The following is an 18250-nucleotide window of genomic DNA, read 5'->3' as shown; positions in this document are numbered from 1 at the left end:
GCAAGCCACTTAATGACTCTCCAGTCCCTTACATTGGAAAACGAGATTTTAAAAAGTCTCAAATTGTTACTCAGTGCTGAGGACAACTCAAGAGGCTAATTATAAACTTAAGTGATTAGTTAATCGTAAATTGGGCGGCTACGAGTGGGTAATATAATGATGATGGGCTCTTAATTTATTAACCATTTATTGAACAGTGGTTCTGAAGTTTAGTGGGATCAGAATCACCTGGGGGATTTGTTGAAAACAGATTGCTGGGCCCCATCTGCAGACTTTCTGATTCATTGGGTCTGGGGAAAGGCCGAAGAATTTGCATTTCTAACAAGTTTGCAGGTGATGCTAATGATGCTGGTCAGGAGACCCCAATGGGAGGAACTTTGAATTGGATCCTAAGTATTAGAAGAATTTGTTTTTTGTGAAGTGGGTATTTGCTGAGGCTAAAGGTACCATTTCTCTCAGACCTGGCAGAATCAAGAGGAGAAAGCCAGCAGATGCTCAGGTGATGGGAAATCATCAGTTGCTTCCTTATGACCTTGCTTCTCTTCCAGGAATGCACTGGCACAGAGATGGGGGCTCTGGGCACAAGGTCTCCCTCTAAATTAAAAGTTGCTAAGTGTTGCAATATTTCTCCCTGGACTTTCCAGCTGGAGCATTCAAAGACTCCCGTAACCACGTTCTAACACATACCTCATTTGTCTTGCCCTTCAAGAGAGAAGAAACTTCTCTTCTCCTGAATCAGAGAGACTTTCCACTGTCAGGGCAAAATGACTTTCTAATTACCTTTCAAACAAGAGAAGAGTGCTATTTCCTTCAGGCTGTATCAGCCCTTTAGGTTACCATTAATAAAAACACTTTTTTAATCACAGAAGTGGTAATCAACTTATACCATAAGACATTTGGGGCACTTGGAAGGATTAATCTTACATTTCTTGACATAGAACAAGCTACGGAGTTGAGAGTGGAAGGTGCCAGGAAACAGATGGTATTTAATCCAGTCTCTTGGATTGGAGAAAAATGAAAAAGTTTGTTACTGAGTTTTTTACTGGGGTATGTTTTACTTCATAAGTGCTTTCCATTTTCTAAAACAATGTTAACATCTTCTTGTTTGATTGGCGGTTGCTTCCATAGGCAGGATTCTTCTGGAAGCTGTTTTTCCTCTTATTAGAGAATCAACTAAGGCATTGGCTCATGGTCTCTGGAGGCAAAGTTGAAGGAGGAAATTGTTCTGCAGTCTCAGAGGAGAGCATATTTTCCCACTGTCCCCCTTTCCACTTTCTTCCCTGGCAGAGCTAAGACTGTAAACTAGAGAGGCTGCTCCCTGATGCAATCTCTTTATTTTCAGGAGTCAGGGGCCTATTGCCAAAAGAGGGTCCTCATTCTCACCCTCCTACCTTTTAGTTCCCACATGGCATTTTCCTGGTCATATTTAAAGATCTGAAAATGAAGAGTGTCAGCCAGATGTGTACTGCTTTGCCCCCACACTCATTATACTAGTGTTGGTGTGAGTGTAGGGAACCATATTGAAATACCAATTAACTGGTCCTTAGGGAGCTAAGTCTCTTTCTGTAGAGTTGGCCTCTTCATGGAGCACATTGGGCAAGTTCAAGTGTCTTCATCACTAGGGTTGCCACAGCTGAAGAAATGACCTAGGGGTCTCCACATTACATTAGACTTCTGCAGGCTGACAGCTCTGACCCAGGAGAAGATTCTACTCAACAGGCCCAAAGCTTTTCTGCAGAGGTGCCCGTGAATTCAAGCTCTGTTTTACTTCTTTCTTAGGCCTCCATACCCACACAGAACTCAAACCCCATCCCAGCCTCATGGCTCTGCCTCCCCCGGATGAAATTGATCCTCAGTAGAGGACAGGTCATTATCCTGAGTTCAAGCTTCCCTGCTGATTCTATGTTTGGTCTGAGCTTGGAGTTTTTCTGGTTCAGCCCTTATCTTCTGGTAGTTTTTTCTTGGGAATATTTTCAGTTGTGGTTTTGTAGCTTTCGTCAATCACATTCAAATCTGTTTTTTTTTTTTTCTTAAGAATTCATTTTTTTTTTTCCTTTTTCTCCCCAAAGCCCCCCGGTACATAGTTGTATATTCTTCGTTGTGGGTCCTTTCTAGTTGTGGCATGTGGGACGCTGCCTCAGCATGGTTTGATGAGCAGTGCCATGTCCGCGCCCAGGATTCGAACCAACGAAACACTGGGCCGCCTGCAGCGGAGCACGCGAACTTAACCACTCGGCCAGGGGGCCAGCCCCTCAAATCTGTTTCTTACTTCCAGAATTCCTCATAAATTTTAGTCCACTTTAGTACTTTGTATCAATAATATGGATTCTGTGTGTGCCCACACATACACCTTACAAAATATTACATCTGATAAGAGGACAACATAGCTCTTAGGGCTCCTAACCTTTATTTTCAGAGGTGTGTGGCAGGGGGACACCCGTGGTCTCCCATAACGTATCACTTATGTTAATATGGAGACCAGATTTAAGAGTAAGAGGAAAGCATGGTGGTTAGCAATAGTAATTCACGGGCCTTGCTGCCTTTTTATTTGAGAGAGTGCAACAAGACAGAGCTGGTGTTTCTTTTCATCAAAACAAGCCTGGATGTTTACATACTTAATTAAAACAATAGCCTGCAGCCACATGAGAGTGAGGAAAACTCAAGATCAGATCCATTACTTTCACTTTCTCATTTTTACGATGAAATACAGACATGTGATCTGATCCTGAGTACCACCATCCCCACCCAGGGGCAGTAGAGAGGAAGTATTTGTAACATCTCGCTCTAGGAGGAATGTTCTTTCCTCGAGTGTGATTTGTGTGCAATGCCCAGAAGTGAGAAATTCAGCTTAACAGGCAACATACTCAAATTCTTGAACCCACAATTGCTTTTAGGCTCAGAAAATAAAATCCAAATGAAGTTTATGTGTTAATGCATAAGTGCATAATCCCCTCACCCAGTAGTAAATAGCCCATTTCTTAAGAGAAGCTTCTTACTAAGGATGACTATGAAAACAAAATATCTTAAAATACTTTTACAGCCCTCTTGTGGCAAAGGGCATCTTCCTAGGATAGACAACCCAGGCTTTCCTAGAAGAGTTCCTGGCTCCAACATGGGTAGAACCATATGCTCTTTTTCTAAAACATCTTTATGTTCACAGTCTTACTCTCTAATAATATGGGAATGTCAACGGACTCCAAGCGCTTGAGTCAACTTGGTAGAGTAGATGCTGTGGGTAGTTCAGGGAAAGGTTTGGCTTGTTGATTGATCGAAGGTTGTTGGTTTGCTTTGTTGCATTAGGCCCTCAGAAATGACCCAGACCTCCTCTGGGGAGATCATTCTCCAGAGGTGCCCCAGGGAGAACTGGCAACATCTTCCTCAATAGTTCTTGTTAAAATTAGATCTACTGGCCACACCTGAATCCCAGACTTACAGAACCTAAATCGCTAGGCTGGGACCTAGAATCTGCCATTTTCCCAAGTAGTTCCATAGCCACTCAGGAGCACTGAACTTTACGAGCCACATGATATTTTCTGAAAAGCTTTGTTCATACTCTTTCTCTCCACCCCTGGTATCAGATTTTCTCTTTAGTCTCCCCAGTGAGGACTTTGGAAAGGCTTGCCCACTAAAACTGCTCTTGTCAGGTTACCAAGGGGCTCCATATTAGCAAGTAGAGTAGTTAATTTGGGTGCCTTTCTTACTTGACCCTTAATTGTATTTGGCATTCCCTTCTTGAAACACTTTCTTTTGGAATGTTAGTCTCTGTTGTTCCTCTAACACTGTCCTTGCCATTTACTGGATTATTCTTCTCTCAACCTCCAATTCCGGGAGACTTTTCTCCTCAGTAGCCTTCCATCCTCAGGTGATCTCACTTTAGTCTCATGGCTCCAAGTACTATCCTTACACACTATGGAATCCCAAATTCCTGTCTCCCAGATATCTCCCCTGAAGATGAGTGTCCTGGTCAACATTTCCTCTCCCATGTGCAATTGGCATTTCAAACTTAACTGCCTGAAGGAGAACAATTTATTCAACATTTCTTGCACAAATATGCTCTTTCTGTAGTCTGCCTTCTGTCAGTAAATGTCACATTATCTAAATATCTAATTATTATATTTGATTCATTTCTCACATTCAATCCATCAGTAAGTTGTCACCTCCATCTTCAAAATATACCTTGAATTCAATAACTGATGATTCTCCCTGTGACATCCCTCTTCTAAGTGACTCTCATCTCCTTTTGGAGGCTTCCACCTGGTCTCTCTGCTGCTTGTGCCCCCACTCTTGCAGTTAACAGTAGCCAGAGGGATCATTTTCAAACTCAAGTGAGATTATTTCACTTCTCAAATCAAATCCTACTGAGACTGAGAGCTCCTTACCTCATTGAGAGCAAAAGACAAAGTCCTTACAAGGACTGTGAGACCCCCTTTTGCTGTGTCTCTTTGCCACACTCCATCTCTGCACTCAGGCCACACTGGCCTCAGTGCTGTTGCTGGAACTTGCCAGCACTCCTGCCTCAAAGTCTTTGTACTTGTTCTTCTTGCTGCCTCTGATGAGCCTCCCAAGATAGTCACCTGGGTTACTTCCCTCATTTCCTTTAGGTCTTTGCTCAAATGTTGTCTTTTCCTCCACCAGTCTATATTAACCCCATCTCTCAACTTCATATCTTTCTTTCCTCCTCTCTTTAAATTTTCCAGATAACACTTTCACTTACTTTGTCTCCTCCACAAATGTAACCTTCCTGAAAGCAGACGCTTTTGTCTCTGTTGTTCATGGCTGGATTCCCTAACCTAGAAGAGTGCCTGAACTGATGTTCAAATATTTGTTGAATAATTGAATTTGGTGTTTTTGACACTGGTCTTACTAATTTCTTTAAGAGGACAGTCAATGGTAATAAGGCTAAAAAATAAACTAATCCATGTTACCATAAGCCAGGGATTCTCAGAGGGTCTCCAGACCAGCAGCATCAGAATCGCCTGGCAGCTTGTTAGAAACACAAATTCTCCATCCCACACCCACTGAATCAGAAACTTTGGGGTTGGGGCACAACAATCTGGTTTAACCTGCCCTCCAAGTGATTCAGATGAACCACTGAGAACCATTACTATGAGTAAACAAATGCATTATTCTCCCCAGGCGAAGCTTCACCCCGTTCAAGAGCACTAGTCTCTTTAAATGCCTTATGGCTTTAACCATGGCTAACATTTTTCCCTCTTGGCTTATGGCACCTATTATTTGCAAGTCCTATGCTAGGGGGTGGGATTGCAAAGAGTTTATATCTTGGCCTTTATAGGAAAAGCAAGGAGTCTGACTTCACCAGAGTCCCAGGACGGCTTTGGGGGAGTAATAGGAGATAAAATTAGAAGAAAACTGGCCAGATTTTAAAGGTCATTGATAATAGTAGGCTCAGGGGGCCATGATACACTTTAGTGAGTAAAATCACATTCTGTGATCTAATATTTGAGGAGAAGCAAACATGTGAAAAGTACAGCATATTGACGCATGGAGCCATCAGTCAATTCCTGCTGTGTTTTGATGTGATACTGGGATTTAGAATAGTCATTGAACTTTCTGTGGCCAAAGTCTCCTACTTAAAGTAGCTGGTTACCTAATCGAGGCTTTCCTCTTATATAAGACTCTGTCAGTATCTCCATCAAAGCAAGAATCAAGGTTGAAATGAGGACTCTGCTAACCATGTCATTTATATTTTTATAGTGATTGATTTTTTTTGGTTAATATATATATATATATATATAGACTCTACTGCCATGCTGACAAATGATATGTTACTGACTTGCAGAACTTTAGGATAGATTGAATTATTTTTCATTTCCACGTCAAGAAAAAAAACGCTAAACTTACAAGTCAGGTTATTTTTTCCACCTAAATGAATTCCTTCATTTGACCGATATATACTTATCTCCCAAACTGTTATAAAAGCAGTAAGTAAGAAAATAGTATGGGCAGCTTAGAAACACAATAATCACTTCTTTTTCACTTAAAACCAAGTATAACTGTTATGTCTTTTCCTCAAAGAATATCTAGGTACCAGTAATAGCATCTTTGTCAAATTTGACAAAAAATTAAAGGGTGCTAAGTTGGATTCACTCCATATATGAGAATAATGTGGTGAGTATGAGACTACAATTTAATTTCTGCCCTTGGCCTTGTTGAGCCGGGCCAGGGGAATTAAAGCAAAACCAAAGCCAAACTTATACAGATCACACGGTTAGCATGAATTTAGAAGTTTATCCCTAACAGTTTTATGGCTTTGCATATAGCCACAGCTCCCTAAGTGAGAGGGTTGGGGAGTCATTCTGCCTCCGGTCTCCATGTTACCAACGTAAAATCTACTTTGAAGGCAGTTAGTTTCTCTGCCTCAATTTGGCCTGGGGCAGTGGAAAATGTGCTAGACTGAACAATTGTCTGAAGTCTGTCCTTGTTTCACCCCAAGCAAATCATTTAACCATAACCTAAGCTTTAGTTTTCTAAATTGAAATGGTGACAATGACTCAAAGATGTGAGGATCACATGAGAATGGATGCCAAAGTGCTTTAGAAAACTATAACGACTACAAACTATACCAATCAAGTAGTATAGAGACAAGTTGGCTGCTTAGTATTTCACTTTGTCTGTTTGCCATGTTAATTTCTAAGGAATTGACTAATATTTATTGTATTACTTACAGTATAGACTAAGCTGCTGTAATAAAAAAAGCCCAAAATGCAGTGTTTTAAATAAGATAGAAACTTATTTCTTTTTCATGTAAGAGGCTGAAAGGAAGGATTAGGGTGGCTGGACAGCTGCTTTAAGGTGAATCAGTTTTGCCGTCCTCAACATGTACCTTCTGTCTCTGGGCCCAAGGCTATTTACCATTCCCAGCTAGGGGAAGTGTGTATAATAGGCAAATAGCTTGTCTTTGGGTTGGAGGATCCTTGGATATTACATGTACCATTTCTGCTCACATCTCATTGGCTTGAATTCAGTCACAGGTTCACACCCAGCTTGCTGGGAAATAGAATCTCTAGCTCAGGAGCCATGTGTCTACACTGAGGAGGAGTGGGAGCTGTTCTTAAAAGAAATAAGACAAAATTGTGGAGGACAGTTTAGTAGACTCCAACAAATTGAAATGTATTGTACTATAAAGTTCTGCTAAGCAGTACTCATAGTTTGATTGGCATTGATTGCATTGCTTGATACCAAATGGCACACAAGAAAGCTTTTCAATGGCCATGGTTGCTATATCTCTATATTCTGTCGCTGTTAATTGATACAAATTTTCATACATGACAGAGATTAAAGAGATGTTTCCACTCTGTTGGGTTTGCTATTCACCATGCTGTCCCTCCATTTGATAGCAAACTTGCTTATGACTTTTTGCATGATGTTAACTTTGACAGCCCATGTGACTTACATGACACAGACAAGAATGTACCTAAATCTTCCTCGGGATTATGAGATCAGAAGAACACACTGATTTTGCAAAATTGTCAATAGGTTATCTTTGAGATGCCATTTCTGGTTTGAATAGAATAAAAACGAGTATACAGTAATTTTGGAAAACTGAGTAGTGATAATACGACCATTATAACCTTTTCAATTAAAAAGCATTTCTGGAAGACCAGAATAATAGCCTTATAATTACAGATTCTCTTGTTATTAGATTGACTACATCTAGCTAATTAATTGATTTACTCCATTGATTTAACCACCTTTGTTGAGTACTCTGTGTTGAGTACTTCCAAGTTTTCTGTGAGGTATTGGAGGATACAAAGATGAAGTAAGACACATTTGAAGAGTTGTGGTACAGCCAAAGGGATCTGTTGGGTAAATAGCCAGATACACAGGATTGGACCTCGAGGGAGTGATCTAGCATGGAGGTAAATATTTGGGAGTCTTCAGATTTTTGGTGATTGTTGAAGCTCTATAGTGTACTGGATTTTCCAGTAGAAGGAGAAAGAGGGCCTGGGATAGAACTTCACTCTTGATTGTATATCTCACACGTTCACAGAAGACCAGGGAGGGAGAGAGTATGATTTAAAATGCCAAGTGCTGTAGGAACCGGTCGTGAGATTAGGAACAAGCAACATCCTGAAATTCGACCTGTGGAGGTCATTAGTGGCTCTACTGGAGCAGTTCCACTGAAGAGTTTGCAGTGGAAGCAAGGTTCAGTCACTTAAAGAGTGAATGGGAAAGAATTAGAGATGGCTGATGGTGAGATAATGGCACTGACATTAATCTCTTAAAGCTAGTATTCCTGAATTGATTTGTTTGCTGTGTTTAACGCTTAAAAATATCTCACTGGAAGAATTCATGTTGGCACAGATATCAGTCAAGTATGAGAGGCCTTTCTATCTATTACCTTGCTGAGTAATTCCCAAACTGGGTATGTTTTAGTTTTTTACATTTACCATGCAGGAGTACCTTTTCATTTAGGTGACAAAATAATTTTTGAAGGCAGCATCACTTGTTGCAGTTGTTAGTCATTTCCTAACTGTGGAAATTCTTGTAAGTAATGATAGTTCTGTTGATTTGAATGCTGGCCTCCTGGTCCATGCTGCTTTGCCCAAAGGTGAATGGGGAATCCGATGTTAGTTGTGATGAAAGTGCTGACAGGATTTCACAAGCTCGGCTGTAAATTACACCAATTATAACGTGAAGATTATTCGGAAGGATTTTGGATCTCTGCAAGCTTTGATTTAGTATTATATTTTCAATTCCACTTAAAACGAATGATCAGATCTTTACATCATTAAAATTCATTTATAATGGGCCTTGCTCAGAACTGGTCTAGATCAGACAATAAGAAGTTCACATTAAATGGGCTTATGCTACACAGATATGCAATGTTCAGTAGATCTATAAACCTTTAATCGTATTAAATGTTCATACTAATTTCCCTGAAACATGTGCATTAAAGAAGTGAAAGGCAAATTTCCTGAGATATATCTCCAAAATGATTCTAATTTGCATAAGTTTTAGCCAAGGAACAGATGTCTTTTTAATGCTGTACCTATGTAAAATTTTAAAAATATATTATACAAATATGTCTTGGTGTAACTTGGTGTTCCTCCCCAATCCTAATTTGGGCGAAATGCTTTTATCAGAACACTAACAAGGACAAGTTTAAAAAAAAGAAAAAAAAGGGTGAAGGGGGTGGCCTCATTGTTTCAAATAACAGCTTAGCTTTAGAATAATATAAAGGAGATTGTTTCATTTTGGTATTTTAGATCTAGCTTTCTAAAATTTAATTACAAATTATAATTATAAATTGTGATGCTGTATTTTTCTAAATAATCATCACTTTTTAAATTTGTATAGTGAGTATATAATACTGTAAAACTAGAAAGAGAAAAGTATACAGAAGAAGTTAAATTAACCCATAACATTACCATATCCTATTTGCTTTTTTCTCTTTTAATCTTTTAAATGTATTTTCAAAATTTGATAAATGGATTGTGGTTTTACTACTTTCACCTAACATTGTACTGTTTTCCATTTCATTATATATTCTTTACAAATTTAAGGAATTGTATAATTCTTCAAATGGACACAGCGTGCTTTATTTTAATCCTTCCTGTATTTTTGGAAGCTAAGATACATTCATTTTTTCTATCTTGTCATAAATAATATTTTGAACATCACTTGTTTTAATTTGATTATTACTCAGGATAATTCCTAGACAGGGAGGTTCTGGATCAAAAGTGCGTGGATGTTTTAATTTTCATGACATAATCCCAAATTGCTTTCCCCAACTGGTAAATATGTAGGCAAAACATACCCTTGTACTAGCTGTTCAGATTATCAAGTCAAGTATAGAACAATAATTTTGTCCCTATGTACAAAGGGATTTTTGCATCCTCCTGCTTCCCTCTTTCTCATTCTCCTCCCTCTGGCCGCCACAAAGATATATAATGTCCACCACAAAGATACATAATGTACACTCTACGTCTTCCTTCTGGGACTTTTATGTTTAATTTTATAATCATATTTACATTTTTAGACATAAAAATATCTTTAAATTCTTCTGAATCTTTTTATTTTGTGAATTCCATATTTTTTATTCATCACGCAAGTATAGAATGTGTGTATACACACATGCACACACATACGTATATACATACACTTATCTGATATATATGTTTTATCTATCTCTTGGGTATTTGTGTATATGTGTATATGTGTGCATGTGTGTCTATATATACACACACCCCTTTAAGTAAGTTTAAGACACACATATATATTTGCTTTTAATTAATGTAAGTGCTTTATTTTCTGAATTCATGAATACCTGAGAATGTCTTTCTGTTGCTTTGTTGTACAGCAGCTACTCAATTGGGTTTTTTTATGGATTAAGACTCAAAGGTCTGTCTATGTATCTCATTTCAGTGAACATCTGGGGTGGCCAGTAGCTATGGAGCCAGCGTTTTCTAACTCCTTGTTGGGAAGCCCGTTAGTCTGTTTGTCAGCTTGCTGTTTTTTCTCCCCACTATTTCTATTCAGCTTTTATGCGGTGGATGTGTGGAGTTTTCCACAAAGTCTACCTCAAATTTGATGAGGGCTTTGATGTCCACAATCAGGTCTTTTTCTCTGTTCTTTTCTGAAATGTTTCTTTAATTTTCCCTTTGATCATTGTTTATCTTCCAAATTTTGTCAAACAGTTAAAGCTATAATTTTTAGACAAACCTACATTTTCTGACCTAATATCCATCATGTCTTGATTCATGTTCATCTTTATCCCTTATTTACTTAGATTATTACGTTGGTCCTCCACAGGACTGTGTATGTGCTTTCATCCTCGATTCTGTTATATCTAATGTGGGTTTGTCATAAGGAAAACAAATAGAAGAGGATGTTCATCAAGTTAATAACTATACTTTGAATAAAGTCTTTGTGCTGAGTGGCATGGGAAGTACGTGCTGGGCAAAGTAACGCTTAGGAAACTGACAGTTTTTATAGGTAATGTGTTACAGACAGTCAACACTGACACAAGGACAATGGGTTATGGGTGTATGTTTTCCTTCTAGGTTACATCAGTTTGTCTCATGAACTGAATTATATATACAGTAACTGAATCATGCCATGGAAGTAGCAGAAGAGTTAATGAGTATTTCAGTACCTGGGCTGGGTTGAGGTATTCGATTTGTTTCTAGATGAGATACTGAGAAATACATCTCACTATGTGAGCAGTTCAGTGCCAATACACCAAAATCCATTGCCTGTTCTTTTCTGAAGCACCATTTCATGGTGGGGAGCATCACCCCATAATAAAAATCACAGTGTAGGGATCAACAGATTTCAATTCTGCTACTACAGTTTATGTTTCCTTGAAATTCTTAGGTAACCTAGCTCCTTCTTTTATTTCGTTTTTATTATCTTTTCAGCTCATTCTGTCTTTTTATCTCAGCATCTTTTTTTTTTTTTTTTAAGCTTTCTGCAGGTTTCAGAGACACCATGTCTTTCTGGATACTACTGAACATGTTAAGATTCTTTCTAAAATGCTTTCATGTTTTTCTTGTCAATCACTTTCAGAGTGACAGCCTCTCCTGAGAGTGAGGGTAATGTTCTTTGTCTTGTACTCCAGTAATTCTTCGTCGGTTCTATGTTCTATGTTGTCAACTTGTTCATTCTGAATTGATCCATCTAGACCCTGGGGTCATCAACACAGTGTAGATTCCACTTTCAGTCTGTGTGCCTTTGTAGAAATCTTTTCTCCAAGCTCTGCCAATATCCAGTGTCTTTCAAGTGTTTTGGGGAGCTATGTTACACTGAGGTGGAGTCTTGCTGTACCCTTTGTTTCTGCCTGTGCCTTTCATACTTTGGAGTATTGGAGTCTCTGGATAACGTCTAGCATGTGCTCAATACCCAACCTCTTACTATAGGCACAGTAGCTACAACGATGTGCTTGCTGTGACTGTGGTTCCACTGAATACCACTGCCAGTTCCACTGCCATCACCCTGTGTTACTTCCTTGGAGTTAATCTCCAAATAGATAAAGGTGGTCCCCAGTAGAATAATCTCATTTTATTGTTACAGAACGGTAGGCATTTCTCATTAGTTAACTAATCTCTTCAGTTCAGGAGCCAGAAATGGTAAATGTATGAAGGCACTGCCTAAGTTCTTTTAAGCAGGTAGAAATGATTTTATTTAACAAAAGGCACATGTAAGAATTATCTCTATCTCACTTTTTTTTTTTAATCCGTTTCAGTTGTGGTTGGAGAGACAGAGTGTATATGTGTGTGTGCAGCCAGGGGGGTGGAGTGGGGAGGGGTTGGGGTATAGACAATACCCAAATAAAATAAATTGGATGTTAGAAGTAAGCATGCTACGGAGAAAAATAAAGCTGAAAAGAAGGATGGAGAATCCATATTCCTAGTTTCCCATTGTTACATGGTTTAAGACTTGTCATCATAATTATTTTTATGGAAAATTGAGTGAAGTGCCTTTAAATGGAAGCAGCCAGTACTGTTATTTGAAACAGCTTTTAAACCATGACCCAGCAATACATACATTTAATGGTTTAAAATCTGTATTATTAATCTCTGCCTAGGTACCTATTCTAATATTCAGCAATTATATTTGAAGAAGCATATGCTTTAAAATCTTGAAGCTGGGTAAGAAAAGGAAAAGGATACCTTGTAAAGTGACTTGCCTTTGAACAGAGGTGTGTGACATGAAAAAGTCACACTCACTGCTTGGTAGACATTGTGGCATGTGCTTATTGAAACAAACTATCTGATATAATCCTTACACCACCTCTGTAAATTATTATTTATCTTCCTGATGAAGATGAAGAAAACAACGTTTAGGCAGATTAAACAACTTGCCTAAGGGAGCATATCTAGTAAGTACCAACACCAGGGTTTGAACATAAATCTCTTTGATACAAAGGTCATATTTCTAACCTGTACATTTTTCAGCTTTAACCTCTCACTTGAGCTAATCACAATGAGCAAAATAACAAAGCCATTGGTTTTAATCCAAACTTTTTCCAGAGCTTACACATGATTGAGCCCCTGCCTGCCTCTACACCTTCATTTTAGACTCCACACCCCAGTCTCTACTCCCAACCCCACTGGCTTCCACTCTATTCCTTCAGCTCCACATTTTGGGGCCTTGGCAAATACTGTTTCCTTTGCCTGCTCTCTTCTCTCCCTCTTCCCCCTTTTTGCTGTATGTTTGCCACCTCCTTCTCTTCCAGGTCTTAGCTCAAATATAATTTAAAGTCTATTATCGCCTGTTTGTTTCCTTCATATTGATAGTATGTAACCAGTCGGAAATCAATGTGTTCACTTATTTATTTGTTTTGTCTCCCTCTACAGATTGTAAGCTCTCTGAGGGCAGGAATTTTCTCCCTCTTGGTTATAACTATATCAACCAAACTTAGAAGACCACTTGGTTTATAATAAGTGTTGAAAACACAGCTGAATAAAGAAAGGATGAATGACTCTGAGATTTATACATTTGTTTCTAATTGGGAACAGTGTCTTTAAAATTTTTTTTGATGGGATGTATTTGAAAACTAATGTCTTTGATAACTTGGAGTGTTCTAAATCATGTTTTAACCTCGATCAGAATACTTGATGCCATAACCAAAAACTTACAACTTCCTGCAGTAATAGATTTCAATGTGCCCAATGGTCTTCTTTAAATAACTAATCTGAAAATAAACTTTATTTGATAAGAATAAAACTCTTTAGCTAATTATCTGCAACAAAATTATAATGTTATAGAATAAGGATTTGGTACATTCTCTCGTCTAACTAAAATACTGTGGAAAGGTAAAAAGGCTTCTCTGAGGTTCCATGGGTAGATCCAGGTCCAGAAACTCACGACAGGCTCTTTCCCTTATACCAGGTCAACTTGTACAGTTTCTTCTACTTGCCGGCACCTCCCCCCCCCCCACCATCATTAGAATGAATATTCCTACAGGAGCAATAGATTATGTATAAGATTTGATCAACATCTGTATTTCAGAAAGAAAAGTATCGATATTAATCAACATTCTCAGTTTATCTCAAATCCATAAGAAATGAAACAGTAACTTTAATGGATGCCTTAACACTGAAATCATTGCACCTTATTCCATCTGAGGCAGCTGTAATGTAGACACAAGGGACTGCAGGCTAGATCTTTAAACAGAAAGGAAAAGAAATATCAAGTTAAGGATGAAACAAGTCATCAAAAATTTTACACATTGTATTTTGCAATTGAAACTATTGCATATGAAGCTCATCTTCAGAAATCACAAATTTTAAATCATATTTAGGGGCTGGCCCCATGGCCGAGTTGTTAAGTTTGCGTGCTCAACTGCAGCGGCCCAGGGTTTCACTGGTTTGGATCCTGGACATGGACATGGCACCACTCATCAGGCCATGTTGAGGCGGCGTCCCATATGCCACAACTAGAAGGACCTGCAACTAAGAATATACAACTATGTACCAGGGGGGATTTGGGGAGATAAAACAGAAGGGGGGAAAAAAAAAAAGAAGATTGTCCACAGTTGTTAGCTCAGGTACCAATCTTTACAAAAAATAAAACAAAAATAAAAAAATAAAAAGTAAATCATATTTAATAACCTATGGACTTCTAGAAATAATTCTTATGTAACAAAAGAATTCTTCATTTTTCAGAAATGTTTCTTGAAAATATGGTTTGATTTACAAAAATTTACAAGCACACTTCTAAAAACCACAATATACCTTGCCTTCAAGACTTCTTAGAAGCCAGATTCTTTTCCTAAGAGAGAAAAACACACAAACAAATTATATTATGGTTTTTGTATAAAGAGATGAAGGAAGATGGACATGTGCTTCACCAGAGTAAACAATATGACCAGTGAATATGTAAAGCATTCCATATTGTTCAAAAATAGTGTTTTTGCTAGGAAGTGATTCTCATAAGCATGGTATAATCAAGTCCTGTATTGTATACTTTATTCTTATTCTTCTAAGGTCAGCAGCAAATTGGCTCACTTTTATAAAGTAGAAGACAGATCACAGTGTAGATGACTATGAAATTGAGGTTTTTTCCCTGTGGATAAGAGGACATTTATGCTGGCTCTGTAGTGTGACAGTTCTCTTCCATTCTTTGTTTATAGAATGATCACAGGATATGGGGAAAATATTATTCATCCCCAAATAGTTATTAGTTACATAGTTATGCATGTAAGTCATAGAAGCATTGTCTCCTGGAACTGGGAGGGACCAAAGGATTATCTTGTCAAAATCTTCCTTGTAGAGATAGTCTTAGAGTTCTGGTGACTATAGTAATGGGGTTTTACTTGTCTTTGTATGTGCAGGAATACATGGACTCCAATAAATACATAGAGCACCTGCTAACTCAACTCGAGGAGCAACACAGAAGTCTCTGGAGGTGAGTTAATTTATGCCTTTAACTTATAGCAGCCTTTATAGCTTTGACCATGATCACGGAAGCAGGGAGTTGGCAAACGGTCTCTTCTTCCACTAGGTGTCAAAAGCACCTTTGGGGGCAAAAATCACCAGAGGCTGCCTAGAGAATTCCATTCCTTTAATTAAAGTAAAGCAACAGTGCCAAAAGTCCTTGAGTCAAGGACCTGCTCAGAGCTGGCTGGATGATGGAAATCATGACACTTGTCAAGGTCAAGGAATTAATTTGTCCAAGGCCACACAGCAAACTTATATTTTAGAAACTAGAATCCATATTTCCTGACCCTGGCCTGCTCAAAGATTACTTAAGTTTTTCTATAATTAAAAGGTTGAACACTTCTGCTTAAATTTCTGCTTCTCTTCCTATTAGAGAATATTTTAAGAATGCTGTTGTATAGGTCTCGCACATTTAGTGTTTTGTACTATATGGTGGGTTCCGATTCTAGGTAAGGAAAGATATGTGAGAACATCTGTGCAGGAAAATTGGAAAAATAGGTTATTAGTATGGTAGAAGTCTTGTTCCCGAGTTATTCATTCCCTGGAGCCTCTTGGGAATTGAGACTGGTAAAGAGGGGTGTGATACTATCTAGGGCCCACGTGGTCAAGCTCTTTATAGGTGCTGCTATGGAATCTGAATTCCTTTTTCTAAATTCCTATAGCTCTTGTTATCTGGAATAAATATGCTAGTGCTTAATTACATGATGCCTCACATTACACCAGAATTGTTTAATATAATTAGCTTTGTCTCCCAAGGATCAGTAAGCCTCTGAAGTCCTTTATTTCTTATCTCCTCGAAGCATGGAGGAGAGTGCTCTCTCTGTACACAGAGATGGCAGGTAAATATTTGCTTACCCTGTAGCTTTCTTGCCCAACCTCATCCAAATCCATCACCATTGGTCTCTGTACCAGGCTATGCTGCCCTCCTTCATGTATCCTTTTAACAAATCCTAATAATCTTGAGCTTTGTCTTCCCTGAGGAATTCTAGTTTTGGGGTAAAGTGCCTGATATTTTCATTTGTTCTGCTCTTACACTAGTTTTCTTACAGGAGAACATATCTGTGGTTTATAGTAATAGACAATATTCTATTTCTGTACATAGAAAAACTGCTGGTAGGATATAACAAAAATGTATAATTTTTGTCTGCTTGCTACTAACAGACACGCTAGTTAATTTTATGTAATGATGCAATATTTGATTTGTTTTTGAAATCTATAACCTGGTGGTGTTCTAGTTTTCTTTTGTGAACCAGTACATTGTATTAACAAAACCAACAACAATGTATTTATGGTCATGTGTCTTTTAAATTACCTTTTCCATAGATCTCTAAAAAGACTATTTATGTTTAACTGAATTATAACATTTTCTTTCAACTGTTTGTATAGAATATTTTGTTTTCCCTAAATTTCAAGAGAAAATAGCACCAAAATGATGAATACCCTCTGATGAAAGAAATTAGAGTTTAATTTGGTCAGTAAGCTTGTCTTATACACATCGCTGGAGAGGAGTAATGGTTTCATGGGTCTTTGAACCAAAAAGCCTGTGTGAAAAAGAAAATTTTCCTGCTTTCTTAAGCTGGCTAATAAAAACCTTTTGGTTTTCTTCAATATGATTAAATTAAAATCTCATTTCAGGTACGGAGTTAACCTAACAAAGTAGGAGCTCAGAATTTTGTGTGTAATCACTTTCACTTTCCTTCAGAAATAGAATTATTACTGGTGAATAAGCAAAACCTTATATATAGTGTCAAAGAATCTAATAAAAAAACCTCCATTTGAATAACAATAAAGAGCAATGATGACATTTGAATAGTCAGAATAACTACCAGTGAGAAAATGGAAATGGGTTGTATTGAAAAGAAAATGAAAACCAATAATAGCAGATTTATATACTATTTATTAAATCATGAAATTATACTTGATTATATTTTGCAAACAAATCTTGACTGACAAAGTGATAGGCTTTCTAATGGTTATTACGACATTGTAACTGCAACTGGAATGAAATTATTTTTGATGAAGGATATATGAGTGACAGTGAGCAGTGTGGGAAATTTCTTTCTGGTTATGATTAAATTTTTAAAATGCTTTCTTGAGTTAGGGTAGAATCTATGATGTGCAGAGGATCATGGGAATAACGTGTCATGTACACAAGCTCAAGTTGATTGTCTGAAGTTAAACAAATGTTCCCATAACTCAATATAAACTTTTTCTGATTTTATACCTTTGATTTGTAGCTGCTACAATTTTCATGGAATAGGCTGCTTGTCATTGCTGCTGGTATTAACTGATGGCCTTCCATTTATACTTGAGCCAACTTATAAGAAAAGGCATTGTGAATATTTAGATCTTCCAACAATAATTGTAGTTAGCATTAATTTACGGCCATGGTCTTTGAGGATTGATCAAGAGCATGGCAGACACATGTCATACTGTTATTGCCACTTGCTTAATGACAAAAGATTGGACAAATGTAGAAGATTGGACACAAGAATTAAAAGTCTTATTTTCATGGAGGGGGCTATTTGTCTTTAATAGATTTTAGTCGTTTCTTATAGCTTAACCATCTGCTGTGACACAAATATATTGCTGTAATCATACTCTCAAGATAACTGGTTATTTTGGGGTCCTATTTAGTTATTTTACCGAAATAGACCTATAATCTGTCTCTGGGTTTTCAAATTGCAAAGGAATTTGTGGAGTTCAAATTTAGCTGTCTAGCAATGAGCAGTCATTTAGCTCAACTGTCTTTTTTGACACCAACAGAAGAAAACTTCTGTGAATTCATCTGAAGAAGAGGGTGGAGTCAGAATCTAGAACCTAGTCTAAGACTTGAGTACAAG

The 18250-nt window shown here is 37.8% G+C and overlaps 1 protein-coding gene across 6 annotated transcripts in view; it reads left to right on the top strand.

Moving 5' to 3' along the window:
* NCKAP5 (NCK associated protein 5) overlaps positions 1 to 18250 on the top strand; it is a 916311-nt gene that overhangs the window by 312895 nt on the left and 585166 nt on the right. For all 6 annotated transcript variants that reach the window (XM_046659632.1, XM_046659633.1, XM_046659634.1 and 3 more), the window contains one exon: positions 15302 to 15375. In XM_046659632.1, coding sequence (XP_046515588.1) covers positions 15302 to 15375 — 74 coding nt within the window. The remainder of the gene's footprint in view (positions 1 to 15301; positions 15376 to 18250) is intronic.

The sequence above is a fragment of the Equus quagga genome, chromosome 4, assembly GCF_021613505.1.
Source record: "Equus quagga isolate Etosha38 chromosome 4, UCLA_HA_Equagga_1.0, whole genome shotgun sequence".
In the NCBI taxonomy this organism is placed as follows: Eukaryota; Metazoa; Chordata; class Mammalia; order Perissodactyla; family Equidae; genus Equus; species Equus quagga.
Note: the sequence above shows the minus strand (reverse complement) of the source record. Positions and strands in the feature narration are given on the sequence as shown.